General features: G+C 41.8%; 3 protein-coding genes across 12 annotated transcripts; 1 reads left to right on the top strand and 2 right to left on the bottom strand.

Annotated features, from left to right (window-relative positions):
- Positions 1 to 38: 38 nt before the first annotated feature.
- Positions 39 to 21,568, top strand: LOC135346384 (ankyrin repeat and SAM domain-containing protein 1A-like). Of its 2 annotated transcripts, none has more exons than XM_064543988.1 (17): positions 39 to 198; positions 441 to 590; positions 1,111 to 1,191; positions 1,345 to 1,576; positions 1,920 to 2,141; positions 3,945 to 4,122; positions 4,311 to 4,547; positions 4,691 to 4,782; positions 4,968 to 5,403; positions 6,105 to 6,838; positions 7,114 to 7,331; positions 7,445 to 7,610; positions 7,668 to 7,754; positions 7,845 to 8,060; positions 8,148 to 8,306; positions 20,945 to 21,082; positions 21,285 to 21,568. In XM_064543988.1, exons 2-17 carry the CDS (start codon positions 451 to 453, stop codon positions 21,429 to 21,431), a joined length of 3,483 nt encoding a protein of 1,160 aa, XP_064400058.1. In that variant the 5' UTR covers positions 39 to 198; positions 441 to 450; the 3' UTR covers positions 21,432 to 21,568. The 2 variants fall into 2 exon arrangements, with proteins under 2 accessions (XP_064400058.1, XP_064400057.1); XM_064543987.1 differs by having other exon boundaries at positions 45 to 202.
- On the bottom strand, positions 8,735 to 19,956 carry LOC135346386 (uncharacterized). Of its 9 annotated transcripts, XM_064543994.1 has the most exons (11): positions 19,741 to 19,956; positions 19,361 to 19,608; positions 18,653 to 19,282; positions 18,045 to 18,098; positions 15,397 to 15,459; positions 13,760 to 13,815; positions 13,624 to 13,654; positions 12,175 to 12,237; positions 10,555 to 10,634; positions 10,390 to 10,447; positions 8,735 to 9,320 (listed from the first exon to the last, which is right to left on the bottom strand). In XM_064543994.1, exons 1-11 carry the CDS (start codon positions 19,844 to 19,846, stop codon positions 8,955 to 8,957), a joined length of 1,755 nt encoding a protein of 584 aa, XP_064400064.1. In that variant the 5' UTR covers positions 19,847 to 19,956; the 3' UTR covers positions 8,735 to 8,954. The 9 variants fall into 9 exon arrangements, with proteins under 9 accessions (XP_064400064.1, XP_064400059.1, XP_064400061.1 ...); XM_064543989.1 differs by having other exon boundaries at positions 18,653 to 19,608; XM_064543991.1 differs by having other exon boundaries at positions 13,624 to 13,650; positions 13,774 to 13,815; positions 18,653 to 19,608.
- Positions 21,549 to 24,180, bottom strand: LOC135346390 (patatin-like phospholipase domain-containing protein 4). Its single transcript, XM_064544002.1, has 7 exons — positions 23,567 to 24,180; positions 23,398 to 23,466; positions 23,077 to 23,178; positions 22,750 to 22,915; positions 22,198 to 22,483; positions 21,884 to 21,976; positions 21,549 to 21,787 (listed from the first exon to the last, which is right to left on the bottom strand). Exons 1-7 carry the CDS (start codon positions 24,026 to 24,028, stop codon positions 21,706 to 21,708), a joined length of 1,260 nt encoding a protein of 419 aa, XP_064400072.1. The 5' UTR covers positions 24,029 to 24,180; the 3' UTR covers positions 21,549 to 21,705.
- Positions 24,181 to 24,193: the final 13 nt, after the last annotated feature.

Here is a 24,193-nt window from a genome sequence, read left to right as displayed (position 1 = left end):
AGCGGTTGTCATTGGTTTGTAGCCTCAAAATAATGGCTGCCCTCTACAGTATAACGAACAAGCCACGCCCATCTAAGTTAGGACCTCATTCCTTCACGTGCAAGAAGATATAAAATTGGATCTGCGAGCAGCGCAGCATTGCTATGAGGACAACCGTTGTGCTGCAATAGAGACTGTATCAGAGTAACTCCTAGCTCGGTAGGTGAGTGGCTATAGATGTAGATATAAGTAGATGGTATCTAAGTGCATACAGTTGACATAAGAACCACACCCTTGCATAATGATCTCACACTGAGAGTTATTATAGGCCTATAGTTAATGCTGTGTAGTGACTGGATATTGTAAGCACTCCCTAATATATTTATCACCACGGTAATGAGCCAGTATCCACACTAGTATAATATCTACGAAATGGTTCGTAATATGTGCATTGCATGTAGGTGTGATCAGATGGGTAAGGATTCAGAGCTGTTCAAGGCGGCTCAGTCAGGGAACAATGCAGTCCTTGAGAGAGCTTTCGCTTCTTTCCTCAAGAAGAACTCAACCGCAGGATCAGGAGGAGGAGGAGGCGGAGGGCATTCATTTGGGAGGTGTGTGTATTGTTGTGTGGGCGTGTGTTGTGTGGGTGTGTATTGTGTGAGGGGGTGAGAGGAAAAGGGAACACTTGTTTGCACAACACTCTATCAGATATACCATACATAGATTTCAATAGTAGGGTTTATTAGAGAGAGTGCTCAGAGTAGAGCAGCAGTCAGCAATCCTAACTTGGGGTGTTATTAGAGAGAGTACTCAGAGTAGAGCAGCAGTCAGCAATCCTAACTTGGGGTGGTTTGTCCACACTACCTGACAACCTTCATTGAAAATATACCCCTGGTTACATTGTCTCCCAAGGTTACTACCATATCCTGGTATGGGGATTTCCAGGCCCCCATTAGATTGCTCTGTCAGCTTTAATAATTCTCTGGGCCTGGTAGGAGTAAATGCTTAGAGTTGCTATAGTTCCATATTTGGCATTCTTGGCATTCTTGGCATTCATTATTGTTACATGTAATCACTTAATTGTGATACCTCCACCTGGTCATGTTACTAATGGCTGTTAACCCCCTGTAGTGCTCGTGGCAAGACCCATCCCAACATTCAGGATGACCAGGGCTACACTCTCCTTCACCACGCCACATTGCAGAGCCATAGGTAAGCTCAGCTACTACTGAGTCTTGTCTTTACTGTATCACACACCCCTCCCACCATCCTCACACTACCCTCCCACACACATCACACACCCCTCCCACCATCCTCACACTACCCTCCCACCACCCTCACACTACCCTCCCACACACCTCACAGAGACACGGTGAACCTTCTCCTCCGCTGTGGAGCTTCCACCACAATCTCTGACAACTCAGGCAGCTGTCCCCTGCACCTGGCCGCATGGAAGGGGGATCTGGATATCGTTAAGATGCTCGTTACCCAAGGGCCCTCTCGTGCCAACGTCAATCAGCAAAACGATGCTGAAGACTCTGCATTACACCTTGCCTCTCAGTATGGGTTCTCTGAGGTTGTCGAGTTCCTGCTACAGGTGTGTGTGTGTGTGGGATTCTATATATGGCATTTTTATGCTAATTGCCAATGCTTTTGTGGTCATTTTGGTCACTATAACTAAGCAAGATAAACTGCAAAGTGAATGTTTTCTTTCTCTCCAGTATGATAGCTTTTTATAAGCTGTTATGAAAACTCATACCACCTCTAAATGTAACTACTAACAAGTTACGTAACGTTTTTTTTCTCGTGAATTATCCTTGGTATCAGTATAATTATAGACTATAACATCACATCATGTGTAGTGATAGGCTGTTTCACTGGCAATCTCAAGTTCAGTGTATCCAAACTGTAACCCCTTCCCCCGCCACACACACACACAGAGGCACGCTGACCCCCTCCTACTTAATTGCAAGTCGGAGTCAGCACTGGACCTTGCCGCACAGTACGGGCACATTGACACTGTCCACTTGCTCATCTCCCACTGTCCTGAGATGCTCTTTATCCAACGGGCCCAGTTCTCACCCCTCCACCTCGCCGCTAGGAATGGTCACACTGTCGTGGCTCTGTCCCTCATCAACGCTGGCATCTCTGTTAACACTGTGGTGAGTAGAGGGTGGTGTATAAAGATAGTATAACTGGCATCTCTGTTAACACTCACTGTGGTCAGTATATAAATACATGGGCGTATAAAGAGAAGAGGGCTCGCAATGTATACTGTGTATGCGTCATATTACTGATGAGTCAGCAGGATATGCTATATTTAGCCAATCAACCGCCCACTACTAGAGAATCATGCTCTGCTAGAGTTCAAAGTGCACATGCAATAAATTCTAGACATACATGTACATTTGTAATACGATAGATTGTAGCAGATTGTAGCTGCATGCCCTCTTCTCTGTATGGTGTAGCTGCATGCCCTCTTCTCTGTATGGTGTAGCTGCATGCCCTCTTCTCTGTATGGTGTAGCTGCATGCCCTCTTCTCTGTATGGTGTAGCTGCATGCCCTCTTCTCTGTATGGTGTAGCTGCATGCCCTCTTCTCTGTATGGTGTAGCTGCATGCCCTCTTCTCTGTATGGTGTAGCTGCATGCCCTCTTCTCTGTATGGTGTAGCTGCATGCCCTCTTCTCTGTATGGTGGATTGTAGCTGCATGCCCTCTTCTAGCTGCATGCCCTCTTCTCTGTATGGTGTAGCTGCATGCCCTCTTCTCTGTATGGTGTAGCTGCATGCCCTCTTCTCTGTATGGTGTAGCTGCATGCCCTCTTCTCTGTATGGTGTAGCTGCATGCCCTCTTCTCTGTATGGTGTAGCTGCATGCCCTCTTCTCTGTATGGTGGATTGTAGCTGCATGCCCTCTTCTAGCTGCATGCCCTCTTCTCTGTATGGTGTAGCTGCATGCCCTCTTCTCTGTATGGTGTAGCTGCATGCCCTCTTCTCTGTATGGTGTAGCTGCATGCCCTCTTCTCTGTATGGTGTAGCTGCATGCCCTCTTCTCTGTATGGTGTAGCTGCATGCCCTCTTCTCTGTATGGTGTAGCTGCATGCCCTCTTCTCTGTATGGTGTAGCTGCATGCCCTCTTCTCTGTATGGTGTAGCTGCATGCCCTCTTCTCTGTATGGTGTAGCTGCATGCCCTCTTCTCTGTATGGTGGATTGTAGCTGCATGCCCTCTTCTCTGTATGGTGTAGCTGCATGCCCTCTTCTCTGTATGGTGTAGCTGCATGCCCTCTTCTCTGTATGGTGATAGATTGTAGCTGCATGCCCTCTTCTAGATTGTAGCTGCATGCCCTCTTCTCTTTATGGTGGATTGTAGCTGCATGCCCTCTTCTCTTTATGGTGTTAGATTGTAGCTGCATGCCCTCTTCTCTGTATGGTGTAGCTGCATGCCCTCTTCTCTGTATGGTGTAGCTGCATGCCCTCTTCTCTGTATGGTGATAGATTGTAGCTGCATGCCCTCTTCTAGATTGTAGCTGCATGCCCTCTTCTCTTTATGGTGGATTGTAGCTGCATGCCCTCTTCTCTTTATGGTGTTAGATTGTAGCTGCATGCCCTCTTCTCTGTATGGTGTAGCTGCATGCCCTCTTCTCTGTATGGTGTAGCTGCATGCCCTCTTCTCTGTATGGTGTTAGATTGTAGCTGCATGCCCTCTTCTCTGTATGGTGTTAGATTGTAGCTGCATGCCCTCTTCTCTTTATGGTGTAAACTTGAGGAATCCTAGAACACTACCTGAAGAAGCCTTTGCAAGACACTAACCTCCCACTATAAACATTTGTACTGTGTTCATACCGTTGCTATGCTGTTGCTATATACGTTAATTACTATACATAATTATGTTCATACTGTTGCTATGCTGTTGCTATGTATACCTCCTACACTGTGCACTATCTATCTGATATGCCCCCCACCCAGTGTGACAGTGGGTCAGCACTCCACGAGGCTGCCGTGTGTGGGAAGGACGAGACTGTAGAGCTACTTCTAGACAAGGGAGTGAACCTTGACCTTAATGACGGTCGTGGTCGAACAGTGCTAGACATCTTGAACGAGTATACGGCTGAAAAGGCTGTCAAAATCAAGACCATGATTCAAGGTGAGGGGAAAATTTACTGTGGCAATAAAATTATACTGTGGTGAAATTTGTGTGATAAGCAGAATGCAATGTCAGCAAGCAATTTTGAGTGCAGACAATGATGATACAGTTCCTTTGTTTAAGTCACACTGTAACTTCTAAGTATAGAAAAGATACAGATCACTATAATAGCTTGTTCTCCCCTCCAGATCACAAGAGCAGTGGGCGTGTCTCTGTGAGCCCCCCTCCCCCTAGTATACGCCACCAGAATATTGTTGCTGTGGCGGGTACCAACTGTCTGCCTGTGGTTGAGGAGAGCAGTGCACTGGCCTTCAAGAGAGGGGACACCATTGTCGTGCTGGAGAGGAAGGGAGATGCTCTCTTCACTGGAACCTGTCACGGGAAAACTGGCTCATTTCTGGCAGAAGATGTCACCTTCTATTGTGGTGAGTGCTGGTAGCATGTACAACACTGTAGCCATAGATACTATACTGTAGCCCTCTAAAGTCTCATTATTATTATACAGCACATGTATCTCCTGACATACTGGGTGAAGCTTTCTGCACTAACTCTTGACTCCTCTCTTTAGAGCACAATGGTGAACTAGTGAAAACTGATGTGACATCTCTGACTTCCGACCCCTTCATCAGAGCAGATGAGAACAGTCCAGATGGAGCTATGGTCAGCTACTAGTATCTAGATACATGTATAGTGTGTGTGTGTGTGTGTGTGTGTGTGTGTGTGTGTGTGTGTGTGTGTGTGTGTGTGTGTGTGTGTGTGTGTACATGCATGTATGTATCATCATTGTGTAGCATGATATTCAGTTACTGTTGCAGCATCTATTAACCATGCCCGCCCACACACAGAAAATGGCCATTTCTACCAATGACCCTTATGAGGACATTCCCGCATTCCCGACACCAAACTCACCCGAAAGAGTTGCCACAACTACCACTGGCACGCCCACCAGCAATGAAAGTACCAGTCCATCACCCTCGGCTACTGAGAGCATCGACGAATCAAATTCCAGCGCTCCCTACGTCTCACTAGTTCCTGATCCGAATGCAGTAGCAGGACAATCTCGAATTGACAAAAAGCGTTTGTCAAAAAAAGACAAAAAATTTCAGCTATCCAAAGACACTGGTGCTTACGCTGAGCTATCCCCGATTAACCCCATGGAAGCCAAGAAAGAATTTGGCAACACTTTGAAGCTTAACCCCGTGGGTCCTGCATTTGGTGTACTAGCGGAGGAGGGTCAAGTGGTCACCACCCATAATGCCACACCCCCACCACCCAGCCAAGGTGAATGGTCTGGTCATTACTTGTGTATGCCTATGCAGCTACTTGTTGATGTAGGTGTGTGCTCGTTGTGTGTTGTACAGTGTGTGCTTAGTGCGTGTGTGCTTAGTGCGTGTGTGCTTAGTGTGTGTGTTGTACGTGTGTGCTCGCTGTGTGTTGTATGTGTGTGTTGTACAGTGTGTGTGTTGTACAGTGTGTGTGTTGTACAGTGTGTTGTACAGTGTGTGTGTACAGCGTGTGTTGTACAGTGTGTGTTGTACAGTGTGTGTGTTGTACAGTGTGTGTGTTGTACAGTGTGTGTGTTGTACAGTGTGTGTTGTACAGTGTGTGTGTTGTACAGTGTGTGTTGTACAGTGTGTGTGTTGTACAGTGTGTGTGTTGTACAGTGTGTGTTGTACAGTGTGTGTTTTGTACTGTGTGTGCTCGCTGTGTGTTGTACAGTGTGTGTTGTACAGTGTGTGTGTTGTACAGTGTGTGTTGTACAGTGTGTGTTGTACAGTGTGTGTTTTGTACAGTGTGTGCTCGCTGTGTGTTGTACAGTGTGTGTGTTGTACAGTGTGTGTTGTACAGTGTGTGTTGTACAGTGTGTGCTCGCTGTGTGTTGTACAGTGTGTGTGTTGTACAGTGTGTGTTATACAGTGTGTGTTTTGTACAGTGTGGAGTCAGTGTACCTAATGCTTGCATGTAATGTTCACTTCCACCAGATGAGCCTCAGTTTCAGGGCTCCTATTATGTGCTCGAGGTGGGAAATTTTGACCGCAGCTCTCGGGTACAAGTGTCACCCCCCGTGGAGGTACCAACAGACCCCCTGCAGCCTGGATACTACATGCTCGATATACACAACTTTAGCAAGACCGAGCAGCCATTAAGATCTGAGTCTCGAACTGACTCTCCACAACAGTACGAGAATATAACAAACTTCACGAGAGCTGACGAGAATGCTTCCCCACAACCAACTGTTGACAGTGTACCTCAGAAACCGACATCAACTGACACACATCGTGAATCCGCCCGACCCATGTATGAGAACATCTTATTGTTCAGTGAAGAGCTGCCTCCTCCGGTCCCGAAGAAAGTTCGCTCAAAAACAGCTCCCGAGACAACAAAAACAGTCAGCAATGACGAGAAACGCTCCTCCCTTCGACATAGGAAAATGGTCTACGAACCTATAAACATAGGTAAAAAATCTACCAACAGCAGCAGCAATTCCTCTCCTACAAACTGCACTTCTCCTGTTCCAGAACCAGAATCGGATCGAGCTTCGACTAAGTCTGATTCTGCTAGTTTGAAACGAATCAGTACATCTAGTGACCCGTTTGCAGGGCTGGTGATGTCAGCCAGTACTGTGGGGTCTTCACCTCCCACAGACGGAGAAAAGTTTCGGAACAGAACAGAGACAGTGTGGGATAACGAGAGGGTTGAAATGGAATGGAGTCAGGTAATACAGATTAAGTACAATGTATACCCTAAATACATGTATAGCGGGTTATTTTCGTACGGTGGAAATTTTCGTATATTTTTCATAATTAAAAGTACGAAATTATTCTACCGCAATACGTTCAACGTAGCTATCCTGAGCTGTACGAATATTGCACTACAAAATATTTAATTAGGTAGTTCATACAAAAATTACCCGCTATACGATGATGTGTTACACATGTAGCTGTTCCTTGCATGTACCATCATGTTGAGCATTTATTGCCCCCTCTGCAGATTGACACACTCCTGAGGGACATTAGTGTACCACAACAACCTGGGTCCCCTCCCCCCGTCACCCAGACACTGGCCTCATGGCTCTTACTCTATGATCTGGAGGCTTGTCAGGGTGCACTGCAGACCAATGGCTATGACAGTCTCCTCTTCCTTAGCGGGAACATCCTGGTCATGGATGATCTCGAGGACATCGGCATAACCTCACCTGACGACCAGTTGTACGTCTACTCTCTATAACTATTAATGTATGACTGGTCATAGTTATTATTCCATCGTTTTTCCTTTCATTGTTTTATACCTTTAACTTTGTTGATGTTCCCCTTCCTCATAGCAACCTGATGGCAGCAGTCTCGCTCCTTCCACCACCTCACCATCTTGATCATGTGACATCCGTCGCCCAATGGCTGGAGCTGTTGGAACTGAGTCACTTGGAGGCAAAGTTCAGCGACTACTCTTTGGAGAGACTGTCTGGGTTCTGGGAAGTGGAGCTAGCTGCCGTGAGTCTGTGTAGGAGGTTAATTCCTGATTTTGATTGATACTGTTTGATTGCCCAGGTGATTGGTGTTGAGGAGCTTGGATATCGTAAGAGACTCCAGTACGGCATCTCTGAGTTGAGGTCTGCCCACCCAGAGTGGAGAAGTGTGAGTGTATACAGTGTAACTTCTATTGAGATAATCATCATATACGTTGTAGCCTGCAAGGATTGCCACTAATCATTGTCTCTTGCACAGTCACAGACCCAGACTCTCCCTACTTCTGGTAGTGTACCACCAACCACAACGACTACGCACACGACACTCCCACTGTCTGTCAAGTCTGAGGTGGTGTGCTCCCCCTCGCTAGCTCAGGCAGTGGGTGAGGGCATTCGCACGGCCAGGCTCTCACCAGTCGTATGGAAACACTCTCATGAGGCACTCACCAGTGGCTGCATCCAGTACAAAGTTAAGGTGGGCAGCCTCGTGATACTAAGCCTGTACGTATGTATTCTAGATTTACGCTTGTATATTGACATGGTGTCTCTTTTTGTTATGCAGTATCTTGGGAGTGTGATCATCAAACAGTTACATGGGAACCAGTCAGCAGAGGAGGCGTGTCTACGACTCAAGAATACCACAGAGAGCACGCTCAAGAAGCCAGAGATCATTCTGGCCATCTCGTGGAAAGGAGTCAAATTTGTGGACGGCCAATCTAAAGTGAGGCATAGGGGATAGGCTAGTGATAGGGGCTTGTCAACAGCTACAGATTGCATCTCTTAGTTTGCTTTTTAGTGAAGTTACAACCTCACGAAAGTAGCTTGCCAAATAAAATTTCAAGGCTCTCATGGTCTTTTGTCGAGATAGGCTGTTTTTTGTCCCTCCCGAAACTTTGATTTAAGTGTGATAGCTTAGATCAAACAGCTACAGATTGCACCTCTTAGTTGTGTGTGTGTGTGTGTGTGTGTGTGCGCGTGTGTGTGCGTGTGCGTGTGCGTGTGCGTGTGTTCCAGCTGTAACTGCTGTGATGGTAATGCGAGTACAACTAACAGCTTCTATAGGCTGCCAGAAGCATGTAGCCATTGTAAACTTTGACCTCTTTGCAGATCCACCCTATTATTCAATTACAGGAAATGCACAATGTCATATCAGGAGTAGTCATGTACCGTATAGTGGATAAATTTGGGAATCACAAAATTAAAAACCGCGTTAGCTTGAACTCAGACCTGGTATATCGCACGAGATCAATAATTTTGTGCAGCATAATCGTCAAATTAGAAATCGTTAATAGTAGTTTAATTGCCTCATTCGCTAAATTTACCCGCTATACGGTATAACACTAAATATCATAGATCTATGCTTCTATCCTTAAAGATCAACTGTAGCCATCAGACTTCTCTCTTGATACAGTAGTGATTTCTTGAGTAGTGAGCACACTTGTGTTGCTTGGTCATTGTAGCCACAGCCCAACAAAGCTTGTAGTAGAACTCGATACGTAGCTGTTCCAGTCATAGATGTCCATTTATTAAGACTGTCCAATCTCCTCCTCCTCATACTTGATGTGTTACGTTTGATGAGATCAATATCATCTTGTGTTAATCCCAGCCGCATTACTACCTGCTCCCAGTTTTCCAGCTGCTTTGAAATCTCATATAAATGGTCATATCTGCACTCTGTATTTACGTCTTCGAACCCCAAGCCATTGCTTGATAATAGGGTATTTACAGTAGTGTGCTGTATTGAATAGATAATAGTACAATCACGCATATCCCCATATAAGCACAGGAAGAGCGTTGAGGGTTGAGCGTTCCCTAAATATGATACGCTTTGCATGGAATCGCAACATTACTCACACAGATGTATACATATAACGAATGCTCAACCTCATTGTTGGATTGTACAAACATCCTATAGCAAAGGTCCTAGTATATAGAAAGTGAATATACCCAGAGCTGAGCCGTGGTGGCTGGCTGCATGAGTGCATTAATTAACACACGCAAGGTGCACTCATATAGTTCACAGTTGAGACTTAGTTCAAACATGATACCGTATAGCGGGTTATACGAAAATTTAAACTACGAAATTATTCTACTGCATTACAATCAACGTCACTATCCTGAGCTGTACAAATATTTAAAATACGAAATATTTAATTGGACAGTTCTTACGATAATTTACATCAACGAAAATTACCTGCTATGCGGTACTTAAGAGTTTATACTTGCTAGTCATGCATGCAATGGCAGTTGGTAGTTGGTAGTTTGTACATGCATGGTAGTACATAAAATGTTGTAAAATTCCAATTTAAAAATACCATTGATACTGAGCTAGCTAGCTAGATGAATCGTGTTATTAATTATGTATTGCAGACGCAATATTGTGTAGGTGTAGCAGTATAATTATATCATAATTATTGAAGAATCAATCATGCCATATGAAACAATTCTTCTAAGTCTTTTCGCAATGTCCAAAAAGGACAACAATTCTTCTAAGTCTTTTCGCAATGTCCAAAAAGGACATTGCATGTCTGCTATATAGCTTGGTGTATATATAATTAGTATTGTTAGAACTTTATGTATATAAGTTAGTATCATAATTTAAGATTGATTCTACCCAAATTTTGGAGGCTCTTTAAAGTTATCATTACAAGATTAGAGGAAGTGGATGGATTGACTAATAATTGACTATAGATCTATGTATCTGCTAACTGGCATCAGACGGCACTAACGTGTATCCGCATTAAGTACAGTTACATTATATAGCGAGGTGGCCGCTATTAGAAAATTACTACGGCTAAACTAACCTTTCTGGATGGAGTTGGAGGATTTGAATGCCGTATCGAAACATCTCGTTCAAATTCCCTGTGCAAAGAATGTCATGTATGAGACTATAACTAATAAGGTCATAATTATACGCACGCATGCCGTGTACATGCACTATTGCCTTATAATGTCAAATAGTGGCTTACTTAGCTGTTGCATGTTTACGTTGTTTGGGTTTTCTTTCCCCAGTTTTATCATCATCAATACGCTGACGCTTGTCTTGTTTCTGAAGAAAACAAACACAACGCCTTCATTGGTTAAACATGCCATATGAACAATTCCCTTAAGTCTTTTTGCAATGTCCAAAAAGGATATCAAATTATTGCATGTCTGCTATATAGCTTGGTTTAGTATTGTTAGAACTTTATGTATATAAGTTAGTATCATAATTTAAGATTGATTCTACCCAAATTTTGGAGGCTCTTTAAAATTATCGTTAGAAGATTAGAGGAAGTGGATTTCTAATATAAGCCACAGGTTGAAATCTGGCTATCCGTGTTTGTGTAAACGGGCCTAATCCGGTTGTGTCAGAAGCTGGTTTAGCTCTGAGTAAGCACAAAGGGCTCATTTATGTTTTATGTGGTTGACAAGTTTGCCTGGGACTTCTACATGGAAAATGCTAACTTTTAGCTGGTTGGAACTTACCAGCTCTACAGCATATAGATAGAAGCGCTTTTTAACAAGGAATCCAATGGTATATGAAACTTTGAATTTCAGTGAAGTATGACAAAGTTATGACAACTTTATGAAGGTCAAACTCAACACAAATAGACTTTACTATACACACCATATAAATACGTTGTTATCTCTGTACGTCACAAACACTTGTAGTAATGTAAACTGTGTGGGTTGACATGACCATGTATGGTTAGGCAGGCAGGCTACAATCAGACATTCTACGCATGTGCTTGCGCAATACAGTATGCATAGTATTGCGGATTCACTATCGTCTATGCCACACTTCCTTGTTTGTAATGTGCTAAGTGCTCTCTGTACATGTGTGGCTGATAACCAAAGGAGGTCCGACACGCGTGCCTCAATTTAGCAATTAGCCTCTGCAATTAACATTGAGCGTGGGCGGATTAGCCGCCTCTGCAATTAACGCAGAGGCTAATTGCTGAATTGAGGCACGCGAGTCGGACCTCCTCTGGCTGATAATGCGTTTGATCTAATAATAGTGAATAATGTTAGCAGCACTTAGCGGTTTGACATATACGTGGCATAATTTGTACATAGCTAGACGATACAGAATCTACATAGTAAGACGCTCCATCCCCTCATAATATGCTCCTGGTATAAATCATAATTTTAAAATAGATTCTACCCACATTTTGGAGTAAAGTATTGTTACAAGATTAGAGGAAGTGGATGGATTAACTAATAATTGACTATAGTGGCTAGTCAGCTAGCTATTCTTGATCTTGCCAGCTGCTTCTCATTTTATATACCGTATAATTAAACCTAACCGCGTTCGTGTAAACGGGCCTAATCCGGTTGTGTCAGAAGCGGTTTAGCTTTGAGTAAATACAATTCTGAGGGGTTGTACATGTTTGTGGATGTTCCTGTAGCTTCCTATCAGCGCAAATGCAATTAGTAGTCGTTTTACTATGCCCACTACTCAAAAAAATCTGATCCGGATTTAATTCGGATTCGACCCGGGCTTAAATACTTAAAACCAGGAGTACATGAAGGGGAGTAAGCAACTACTATACACACCATATAAATACGTTATTGTCTCTCTAGGACTTTTACATTCTCATTCTCACCTTGGAGCTTGAGCGCCCTTTAACGAGTCTTCCTGAGCTTGACCTCTCCCAAGGGTCCAATACCTATGTCACAAACGCTTGTAGTAATGTAAACTGTGTGGGTTGACATGACCATGTATGGTTAGGCAGGCAGGCTACAATCAGACATTCTACGCATGTGCTTGCGCAATACAGTAGACCCTCACTAATCCGGACCCCTTTAGTCCGAAACCTCGCAAATCCGGACAAAATGAAAAAGAGGAGGGACTGTCAGTAGAATAAACTACTGCGCATGCACTCTAACTTGCTTTGCTGAATCAGCAATAATTTTATTAGAGAGTGATATAAGCTGCACTGTGCTATGCTTTGCTTAAAAAGTATCATGCATTAGTCTTAGAGTGTTGTAATAGTATAGATCTATATACTGCTATCATTTATTAAGCCATCAGATAGACTTCTGTTTCCTAAGCTTCTCTTCTATAATGAATGTGTTGGTTCATTGTCAACAATTGCAACAACAACGAGTGGTGCATACTGCGCTGTGCTAATGCCTCTCACCGTTGTTTTGCTTTCGCTCAAAAACTATTACATTGTAGAAGAAGTGAAGAGGTATAATTATATGTTTATGTTATTATTGTTGATTGCAATTGTTGACAGAATTGAATTACAGACAGTCATTTATAAGAGAGGAGCTCAGTGAATGGCAGAAACCTATGATGGCTTGATGAATAATCTTCAACGATACTGAAGCAACTGCATGTTATTTAAATGGCCTGTAGCCAAACAGTATAGCACAGACAGTACAGTATATCTAACAAGCAGAGAAAAGACTTGTGTACATGCATCTATTGTTATCTAGTATATCATTGTGGCTTACTGGTATACCAGAACCTCAAGAAAAAGAAGTAAGTTGCCACTGGATCATGGATACTAACATGTGGGATGAGCGCGCATGCGCATTAAATCCACAGGAATTGATTAACTTGTAGTGGCTTACTGAATTGAGGCTTTGTGAGTCTTAGTACCGCGTTTGTGTTGTGTTTCCCCAGATTTATCAACAATGTCACCTTTCTGAAACAACAAAGGAAATAGCACAACGCCTTCATTCCACCTGTCTCAGATCATTGGTTAAACATGCCATATGATTCTAAGTCTTTTTGCAATGTCCAAAAAGGATATCAAATTATTGCATGTCTGCTATATAGCTTGGTTTATATATAATAAGTGTTGTTAGAACTTTATGTATATAAGTTAATATCATAATTTAAGATTGATTCTACCCAAATTTTGGAGGCTCTTTAAAGTTATCGTTACAAGATTAGAGGAAGTGGATGGATTGACTAATAATTGACTATAGATCTATGTATCTGCTAACTGGCATCAGACGGCACTAACGTGTATCCGCATTAAGTACAGTTGCATTATATAGCGAGGTGGCCGCTATTAGAAAATTACTACGGCTAAACTAACCTTTCTGGATGGAGTTGGAGGATTTGGATGCCTGCAAAGAATGTCATGTATGAGACTATAACTAATAAGGTCATAATTATACGCACGCATGCCGTGTACATGCACTATTGCCTTATAATGTCAAATAGTGGCTTACATAGCTGTTGCACGTTTACGTTGTTTGAATTTTCTTCCATCATGCTTGTCTTGTTTCTGAAGAAAACAAACACAACGCCTTTATCGGTTAAACATGCCATATGAACAATTCCCTTAAGTCTTTTTGCAATGTCCAAAAAGGATATCAAATTATTGCATGTCTGCTATATAGCTTGGTTTATATATAATAAGTGTTGTTAGAACTTTATGTATATAAGTTAATATCATAATTTAAGATTGATTCTACCCAAATTTTGGAGGCCCTTTAAAGTTATCGTTAAAAGATTAGAGGAAGTGGATTTCTAATATAAGCCCCGTTTTCAAAAGCTACCGGTTGAAATCTGGCTATCCGTGTTCGTGTAAACGGGCCTAATCCGGTTGTGTCAGAAGCTAGTTTAGCTCTGAGTAAGCACAAAGGGCTCATTAATGTTTTATGTGGTTGACAAGTTTGCCTGGGACTTCTACATGGAAAATGCTAACTTTTAGCTGGTTGGAGCTTACCAGCTCTACAGCATATAGATAGAAGCGCTTTTTAACAAGGAATCCAATGGTATATGAAACTTTGAATTTCAGTGAAGTATGACAAAGTTATGACAACTTTATGAAGGTCAAACTCAACACAAATAGACTTTACTATACACACCATATAAATACGTTGTTATCTCTGTACGTCACAAACACTTGTAGTAATGTAAACTGTGTAGTTTGACATGACCATGTATGGCTAGGTAGGTAGGCTACAATCAGACATTCTACGCATGTGCTTGCGCAATACAGTATGGAGCATCTTACTATATGCATAGTATTGCGGATTCACTATCGTCTATGCCACATTTCCTTGTTTGTAATGTGCTAAGTGCTCTCTGTACATGTGTGGCTGATAACCAGAGGAGGTCGACACGCGTGCCTCAATTTAGCAATTAGCCTCTGCAATTAACATTGAACATGGGCGGATTAGCCACCTCTGCAATTAACGCAGAGGCTAATTGCTGAATTGAGGCACGCGTGTCTGACCTCCTCTGGCTGATAATGCGTTTGATCTAATAATAGTGAATAATGTTAGCAGCACTTAGCGGTTTGACATATACGTGGCATAATTTGTACATAGCTAGACGATACAGAATCTACATAGTAAGACGCTCCATCCCCTCATAATATGCTCCTGGTATAAATCATAATTTTAAAATAGATTCTACCCACATTTTGGAGTAAAGTATTGTTACAAGATTAGAGGAAGTGGATGGATTAACTAATAATTGACTATAGTGGCTAGTCAGCTAGCTATTCTTGATCTTGCCAGCTGCTTCTCATTTTATATACCGTATAATTAAACCTAACCGCGTTCGTGTAAACGGGCCTAATCCGGTTGTGTCAGAAGCGGTTTAGCTTTGAGTAAATACAATTCTGAGGGGTTGTACATGTTTGTGGATGTTCCTGTAGCTTCCTATCAGCGCAAATGCAATTAGTAGTCGTTTTACTATGCCCACTACTCAAAAAAATCTGATCCGGATTTAATTCGGATTCGACCCGGGCTTAAATACTTAAAACCAGGAGTACATGAAGGGGAGTAAGCAACTACTATACACACCATATAAATACGTTATTGTCTCTCTAGGACTTTTACATTCTCATTCTCACCTTGGAGCTTGAGCACCCTTTAACGAGTCTTCCTGAGCTTGACCTCTCCCAAGGGTCCAATACCTATGTCACAAACGCTTGTAGTAATGTAAACTGTGTGGGTTGACATGACCATGTATGGTTAGGCAGGCAGGCTACAATCAGACATTCTACGCATGTGCTTGCGCAATACAGTAGACCCTCACTAATCCGGACCCCTTTAGTCCGAAACCTCGCAAATCCGGACAAAATGAAAAAGAGGAGGGACTGTCAGTAGAATAAACTACTGCGCATGCACTCTAACTTGCTTTGCTGAATCAGCAATAATTTTATTAGAGAGTGATATAAGCTGCACTGTGCTATGCTTTGCTTAAAAAGTATCATGCATTAGTCTTAGAGTGTTGTAATAGTATAGATCTATATACTGCTATCATTTATTAAGCCATCAGATAGACTTCTGTTTCCTAAGCTTCTCTTCTATAATGAATGTGTTGGTTCATTGTCAACAATTGCAACAACAACGAGTGGTGCATACTGCGCTGTGCTAATGCCTCTCACCGTTGTTTTGCTTTCGCTCAAAAACTATTACATTGTAGAAGAAGTGAAGAGGTATAATTATATGTTTATGTTATTATTGTTGATTGCAATTGTTGACAGAATTGAATTACAGACAGTCATTTATAAGAGAGGAGCTCAGTGAATGGCAGAAACCTATGATGGCTTGATGAATAATCTTCAACGATACTGAAGCAACTGCATGTTATTTAAATGGCCTGTAGCCAAACAGTATAGCACAGACAGTACAGTATATCTAACAAGCAGAGAAAAGACTTGTGTACATGCATCTATTGTTATCTAGTATATCATTGTGGCTTACTGGTATACCAGAACCTCAAGAAAAAGAAGTAAGTTGCCACTGGATCATGGATACTAACATGTGGGATGAGCGCGCATGCGCATTAAATCCACAGGAATTGATTAACTTGTAGTGGCTTACTGAATTGAGGCTTTGTGAGTCTTAGTACCGCGTTTGTGTTGTGTTTCCCCAGATTTATCAACAATGTCACCTTTCTGAAACAACAAAGGAAATAGCACAACGCCTTCATTCCACCTGTCTCAGATCATTGGTTAAACATGCCATATGATTCTAAGTCTTTTTGCAATGTCCAAAAAGGATATCAAATTATTGCATGTCTGCTATATAGCTTGGTTTATATATAATAAGTGTTGTTAGAACTTTATGTATATAAGTTAATATCATAATTTAAGATTGATTCTACCCAAATTTTGGAGGCCCTTTAAAGTTATCGTTAAAAGATTAGAGGAAGTGGATTTCTAATATAAGCCCCGTTTTCAAAAGCTACCGGTTGAAATCTGGCTATCCGTGTTCGTGTAAACGGGCCTAATCCGGTTGTGTCAGAAGCTAGTTTAGCTCTGAGTAAGCACAAAGGGCTCATTAATGTTTTATGTGGTTGACAAGTTTGCCTGGGACTTCTACATGGAAAATGCTAACTTTTAGCTGGTTGGAGCTTACCAGCTCTACAGCATATAGATAGAAGCGCTTTTTAACAAGGAATCCAATGGTATATGAAACTTTGAATTTCAGTGAAGTATGACAAAGTTATGACAACTTTATGAAGGTCAAACTCAACACAAATAGACTTTACTATACACACCATATAAATACGTTGTTATCTCTGTACGTCACAAACACTTGTAGTAATGTAAACTGTGTAGTTTGACATGACCATGTATGGCTAGGTAGGTAGGCTACAATCAGACATTCTACGCATGTGCTTGCGCAATACAGTATGGAGCATCTTACTATATGCATAGTATTGCGGATTCACTATCGTCTATGCCACATTTCCTTGTTTGTAATGTGCTAAGTGCTCTCTGTACATGTGTGGCTGATAACCAGAGGAGGTCGACACGCGTGCCTCAATTTAGCAATTAGCCTCTGCAATTAACATTGAACATGGGCGGATTAGCCACCTCTGCAATTAACGCAGAGGCTAATTGCTGAATTGAGGCACGCGTGTCTGACCTCCTCTGGCTGATAATGCGTTTGATCTAATAATAGTGAATAATGTTAGCAGCACTTAGCGGTTTGACATATATATGGCATAATTTGTACATAGCTAGACGATACAGAATCTACATAGTAAGACGCTCCATCCCCTCATAATATGCTCCTGGTATAAATCATAATTTTAAAATAGATTCTACCCACATTTTGGAGTAAAGTATCATTACAAGATTAGAGGAAGTGGATGGATTAACTAATAATTGACTATAGTGGCTAGTCAGCTAGCTATTCTTGATCTTGCCAGCTGCTTCTCATTTTATATACCGTATAATTAAACCTAACCGCGTTCGTGTAAACGGGCCTAATCCGGTTGTGTCAGAAGCGGTTTAGCTTTGAGTAAATACAATTCTGAGGGGTTATACATGTTTGTGGATGTTCCTGTAGCTTCCTATCAGCGCAAATGCAATTAGTAGTCGTTTTACTATCCCCACTACTCAAAAAAATCTGATCCGGATTTAATTCGGATTCGAGGGGCTTAAATACCTAAAACCAGGAGTACATGAAGGGGAGTAAGCAACTACTATACACACCATATAAATACGTTATTGTCTCTCTAGGACTTTTACATTCTCATTCTCACCTCGGAGCTTGAGCGCCCTCTAACGAGGGGTTTTCCTCGTGGGGGGTCACTTACCTATGTCACAAACACTTGTAGTAATGTAAACTGTGTGGGTTGACATGACCATGTATGGCTAGGCAGGCAGGCTACAATCAGACATTCTACGCATGTGCTTGCGCAATACAGTAGACCCTCACTAATCCGGACCCCTTTAGTCCAAAACCTCGCAAATCCGGACAGAATGAAAAAGAGGAGGGGCATAGACTACTGCACATGCGCACTCTAACTTGCTTTGCTGAATCAGCAATAATTTTATTAGAGAGTGATATAAGCTACGCTGTGCTAATGGCTCTCGCCATGTTTTGCTTTGTTCAAAAAGTATCAGGCATTAGTCTTAGAGTGTTGTAATAGTATAGATCTACATGCTGCTATCATTCATCAAGCCATCAGATAGACTTCTGTTTCATTAAGCTCCTCTTGTAATGACTGTGTGGGTTCATTGTCAACAATTGCAAACAACAATTATAATACAAAGCTAACTAATATAATGTACCTTTTCTATATACCGTTTGATCTTGAACACAACCATACATTATAATGACAATTACTCAATAAATTCGCAGGCTCACCTCTTTTCCAGTGTACAGCTGTAGACCCTCGATACTGGATAGACCCTCGATACTGGATAGACCCTCGGTACCGAGTAGGGTGACATACGAAATGTCTTTTTTGAAGTGGTAGATGGTAACATAACCACTCCAGTTGTCGGATACATTTTTGTCTTTGATTTTCAATTGTTTGTCAAAATATGTTGCCGTGACTACTATGTTACACTTTTTTTTTTTATCGACAGCTGCAGAGAGAATGCCTGTGATAACTTCCTCATGCGGATGTTTGTAGCGTTCGCCATGACTGATTAAGTAGATGTCTGCATCAAATTTCATATAGAATTCCTTATAATCGATAGCAGCTTGACCTTTTTTCTTGGCATATGCACTCTTGCTTCCATGATGAGGCACTTGAAAAATACAAACTCTTGGAATCTTTAGTGGACTTGCAGGCGTTGGTGAGAGTCCAAGTGTTTTAAGGATGGTCACAGCATATGAGTCGCCAGTCAACACCACATCGTAATTGTAAATTTTGCTCTCTGGTAGTTTTACAGTTGTCAGAATACTTTCTTCATTACAATCCTTGTTTGTGTCTTTTTTCGAAATTGTTACGGTTGATCCTTTTAAATCTTTGTAAATTTTTCCAGGTTGCTGAAACCAAAAATGAAGGCAATCACCTTCTGCACTTGTATCATAGTCTTTTTCAATGCTTTGGTCCTTAGGACTTACTTGCACTTTCGCGTCTTTGGTGGTTATGATAGGACAGCAGAAATTGTACGTTCCATCTAAAAGTGCATTAATTCCCCCACAATGGTCAGCATCCGGATGAGTATTGACAATCAAGTCAAGCTCTATACAATCTTTCGATGTTTTTTCTACTGAAGATTTTGAATGTATGCATTCGTTACACTTCAGGGCCTTTATTAGGTTATTTTTTTGTCGCTTCACGCCACCATCGATAAGGTACCTTTTGGGTGCTGCATGAAAAACAATACTGCATTATTGAACAAGTTAATTGGATTCCAAACCTCACTGAATAATCAAAAGCTCTAAGACAATGTTCAATGGTATATACGCATCACGAAATGTGCATTTCCATAATCACTTACATGTACCATCAGCATATATAACCTCTAGCAATATTGCATCTCCCTGCCCTACATTGATAAGATGGACTTTAACACCTGTGGGGCCGGGGTCTGCTTTAGTAGCCATCAGATTACAATAGATTACACTCTCACTTGAAACTTATAACTCTACTATAGAATTATAGCTATTACTGTTTTAGTGCATCTGTGAAGTCGTCATACACTAAATAACACCAACATCTGTTAGGGCGTGATTTCTGCTAGACGTAATGATTTATATACCGGGTTATCATCATGATGACAATTATAAAAATAGCACGTGTATCTACACGTGCTATTTTTATGATTGTCATCATGAATGAAAAACCTGTTTTATATGAGATCAATTATCAGGATTGAACAATGCAGTAGCAGGCCGCAAGGAACAAGATAAACGGCCTGGAACACATTATCTGCGCATGCGTCGGTACCTCCAAGAAATTCAGAGGTTGAGTAAAATAACAAGGAGAATGTACAACATTGTGGGATGAGCGTGTGTTTACTTAGTGAAGTTATGCCCTCATGAAAGTAGCTTGCCATATACCGTATTACTAGAATGTTTTGCGAGCATCAAACATATGCAAACTTTGCGATGGTTGATCAATTCGCAACAATAAAATCTGCAAAACCTAAATTATTACTAGTAAATACACACGATCCTTGCCAGAACGAGATCACAAAGGGTCAAAATTTCTGCTGATTTGGCTCATTCGCAAAGGTTTTTTACCCGCAAAATATTCTAGTAATACGGTAGCAAATTTTTGCAGATTTTACGGATTTCACCAAGCTGAAAATTTTTCAACCGCGAAAATAAAAAAATGCTATCCTCGAAAATAAAATAGCCAGTCAGCGAAAATTTAGACCCTCGAAAATTACCCACTGTAGTTCGTTTTTCAGACAAATATAAGGCCATGGTCTTTTGCCGAATAAGCTGTTTTTTGACCTTCCCAGAACTTTTATCTGATGGGGCTTGTAATTAAAGAACTACAGATTGCATCTCTTAGTTTTGCTTTTAGTGAAGTTATGACCTTACAAAAGTAGTTTACCAAAGTTAAAATAATAGCTAGCCCACAGGCTGTTTTTTGTCCGCATATCATGTAATAGGTATAGAACTACATTTTCCTAAGTGGCTTATACTATGCAATTTAGTGACACATATTTATATTGCTCCCCCGTACCCCTACAGATGGTTGTGAGCACCCACGCTATCAAGGACATCTCGTGCTGCTCCCCTGACCTGGAGGACAGGAGGATATTTGCATACATCACCAAGGACAAACTGACTGGGAAGCACTACTCTCACGTCTTCATGGCAGACACTCAGGTATACAGCTGGCCTGGGCATTTGTAGCAATCCCTTTCCTATATTTTTTGACACACAAAAAAGCATTTAATGTGTGATTGTACATAGTTCTTGCTACATGGTGTTCGTCCATATACATTATAGCTTTTTTGTATACAAGTCCTATTGTGTTTCTGTGTGTGACCTCACCCCCCCCCCCCCCCCCCCCCTCTGCCCTGTACAGGAGACGGCTGAAGACGTGAGGATGACCATTGCCCAAGCATTTGAGATCTGCTATCAGAAAGTGATGAAGGCGCGCAGTAAAGTCACGACAACCTACAAATCAATAACTAAAAACAATCATACCAACTCAGTACTGGCAGAGTCTTAGTTAATGAATCAGAGCACTTTGTGAATCATCCCTATACTATACCCCAACCAAGTTATGTAATTATGACCGTGTTTTGTAAATTGCTTCTATATAATGTGCACATTAATAATAGCAGAATGACATTTCAACAATTTGAATTTTGTAATACAAAGTTGTGTATAAATAGCGTGATGTGATCTATAAACTACATGGAATATTAAATGTTGTGTTATATATAATTATATGGACAGACTCCTCTCCTTTCTTCAACAGAGATTAAATAATAATAGTTTATTCAGAATGTGAGCACAGAGGTTGTCATGGCAGTCAGCACGCCCCCCAGTAAGCCAGAGTGACCCTCACACAGTTGATTCTCCCTGGAGAAAGAAATAAAGATGTGAATTAAGCTGAAATTGGAGCTAAGAGCTGTCACATAACATTTAATTCCTTGAGGCTATATACTAGTGACTCACCATGTGGTCTGGTTCTTTGTGGGGGGTCTGAGGCTCTTGTGTAGGGCAGCAGACAATTTGGTAGAGGAGATGGAGCGAAGAATCCGCGACAAACTGTGTGTGTGTGTGGGTCATGTGTTGTGAGGGTAAAACACTACACAGACAAATACAGTGTGCAGATATTTATCTGGCTTGAATGCAACGTGTAATAACAATAGTTCATTATTGTAATCACATGCCAGTACTGCTCACTGTTGAGTATGTATGATGCTACATGACATCACATGACATCATGATTGCATGATTTAGCCATTCATTCACTGATAATGACTCACCTCCTTATTAGGAGTTCAGCAACAGTGACTGGAGAACGCATTATCACATTCACCACAGACGGTCTGGGCACGTCAAATGTGATACAAGATGGCCGCCTCTTTGGAACCACCTCGAGGACTTGCTTATCCTCCTCTTCCTCGTCAGTACAGCTCATAAAGTCGGCACTCACAGACACGGCCATTGACTGAGAACGAGAGTGACTGCATACGCTGAAATATTCGCTGGAGGACTCTGCAACAAGTGAGGGGGTGGATGGAGGGCTGGGGACGGGGGGAGCAAAGAATCCTGTGTGTGTGTGTGTGTGTGTGTGTGTGTGTGTGTGTGTGTGCGTGTGTGCGTGTGTGTGTGTGGGAGGGCAATTATGTAAATATGCATAACAGTGTGCATGTAAACCATGTGCTTGTTAGCATACAAGCTGTGAATACTGGACATGAATACACTCCAACTGTCGTGAATCAACTAATAACTGTATCATAGGATGTCTTATGGAATGTCATTAAGCTTTCATCACTTAGTGAATTCTCTTGACACATACAGATATGTCAAATCACCTTCTCGTAAGAAGTACTTCTTTGAGTCTTCGTAGCCTCGATGGAACATGAGCTCTAGCTCCTCCCAGGAGGTGGGACAGAGGCTCTTGGCCAGTCGGTAAATATTGCTCCCTGTCAGCTCAATCGGTTGGTCACAGATAGTAATCTTTGTCGCGTAGCAAGACTCCTGTACGTGGTTAGGGAATGTATATGATTATGATAATTATGTAAGAGGAGTGATCTTAAATCTTAATTATCTTATTGGTGTAAATTGGTTACTATTACTTAACACCATTTATGAGGCTTCATTTTAAGTGCTCTATAAAATGAACATTAATTATGACTTACCTGAGGACTGATATCACCTGACCCGCTAAATGGGGACACTGTAATGACATCAGGATCCATGAGGTGGGGAATGTTACTGGAGCACCCACCATCACAACACCGCTGCATGTGGGCCGGGATTAATGAGAGCACATGACATGACTCACTGTCCAATTAGCGTAATATACACCATATGGTGAGTACTAACTAAATGCCACTAAATGCCACTGATATTATTATGACTAAATATGATATAATCCATACCATATCCGTGCATGCATGAGGATGGCTTTGTCTTGTCTATAGCTGATAAACAAACACTTACACACATTTCAAACACACCTTTCCTCTGAACTTGGGCAGATTCTTGAAGCCAGCATAGCCAGGTATGAAGCTGCTAGCAATGACAGCCTGGATGGAGGGAGGGGTCATGTGATACACGTGCATGTACAACAGTTATAACAACTTGTTGAACTAATGTTCCAATGATTGGTTTTTTGGGGGTACTTACATTGATAAGTTCTTTACGAGTGTTGAAATCGGACACCAACCAGTTGATAGGCAGTCCCCGATCACTCAGAGTGGTTAGACTGATCTTGACTTTATTGCGACACAGTCGATGGGCATTCTTTGGTAGAAAATCCTCGAGAAAAGATCGCAATCGCTTGTACAAATCAAACGACGGATGAAACATTCCAAGCTTGTACTTTCTCGAAGCTTCAAATATTTTCTTGACCCACTTGTACGCTTCCATGGGGTCGCTGCGGCAAGCTGCAAACACGGCAGTTATAGCTCCGGCAGAGGCTCCATAGAAACAAGTGAACTCGGTGAAGAGATGCGGTGCATAGTCACAGACACACTTGCCCACTCCTGCATGATACACGCCCAGGAACCCACAACCACCGAATGATATCTCCAACTTCCTTTTAGGCAACTCTTCCAGAGTCACAGTACTCTCAGAGCATTCTGACATATCACGAATTATACAGACACAGCCTCAAGAATTACAGCTTTAAGTGGTGATACTTTTGCCTTGATATTGTACTTGCTGGCTTTATAGGCGCTTGTATAATTTATGCTGTACAAACGAAACAAAAGACTAAAGAGGTAGAGTTAGGGAGTTGTGGGGGTGTGTATA

Source organism: Halichondria panicea, chromosome 13 (assembly GCF_963675165.1).
Source record: "Halichondria panicea chromosome 13, odHalPani1.1, whole genome shotgun sequence".
NCBI classification, from domain to species: Eukaryota; Metazoa; Porifera; class Demospongiae; order Suberitida; family Halichondriidae; genus Halichondria; species Halichondria panicea.
The sequence above is the reverse complement of the archived record's forward strand: the minus strand, read 5'-3'. Positions and strand labels throughout refer to the sequence as shown.

Coding starts and splice junctions, on each gene's coding strand:
- LOC135346384 (XM_064543988.1), top strand. CDS start 451: ATGGGTAAGGATTCAGAGCTGTTCAAGGCGGCTCAGTCAGGGAACAAT. Junction 591..1,110: donor GGAGGGCATTCATTTGGGAG/GTGTGTGTATTG, acceptor AACCCCCTGTAG/TGCTCGTGGCAAGACCCATC. Junction 8,307..20,944: donor TTGTGGACGGCCAATCTAAA/GTGAGGCATAGG, acceptor GTACCCCTACAG/ATGGTTGTGAGCACCCACGC.
- LOC135346386 (XM_064543989.1), bottom strand. CDS start 19,846: ATGGCTACTAAAGCAGACCCCGGCCCCACAGGTGTTAAAGTCCATCTT. Junction 10,635..12,174: donor AAGGGCGCTCAAGCTCCAAG/GTGAGAATGAGA, acceptor TGTTTTCTTCAG/AAACAAGACAAGCGTCAGCG. Junction 9,321..10,389: donor CTCCAACTCCATCCAGAAAG/GTTAGTTTAGCC, acceptor TATTCAATACAG/CACACTACTGTAAATACCCT.
- LOC135346390 (XM_064544002.1), bottom strand. CDS start 24,028: ATGTCAGAATGCTCTGAGAGTACTGTGACTCTGGAAGAGTTGCCTAAA. Junction 22,484..22,749: donor GAAGTACTTCTTACGAGAAG/GTGATTTGACAT, acceptor ACACACACACAG/GATTCTTTGCTCCCCCCGTC. Junction 21,977..22,197: donor GCTGAACTCCTAATAAGGAG/GTGAGTCATTAT, acceptor ACACACACACAG/TTTGTCGCGGATTCTTCGCT.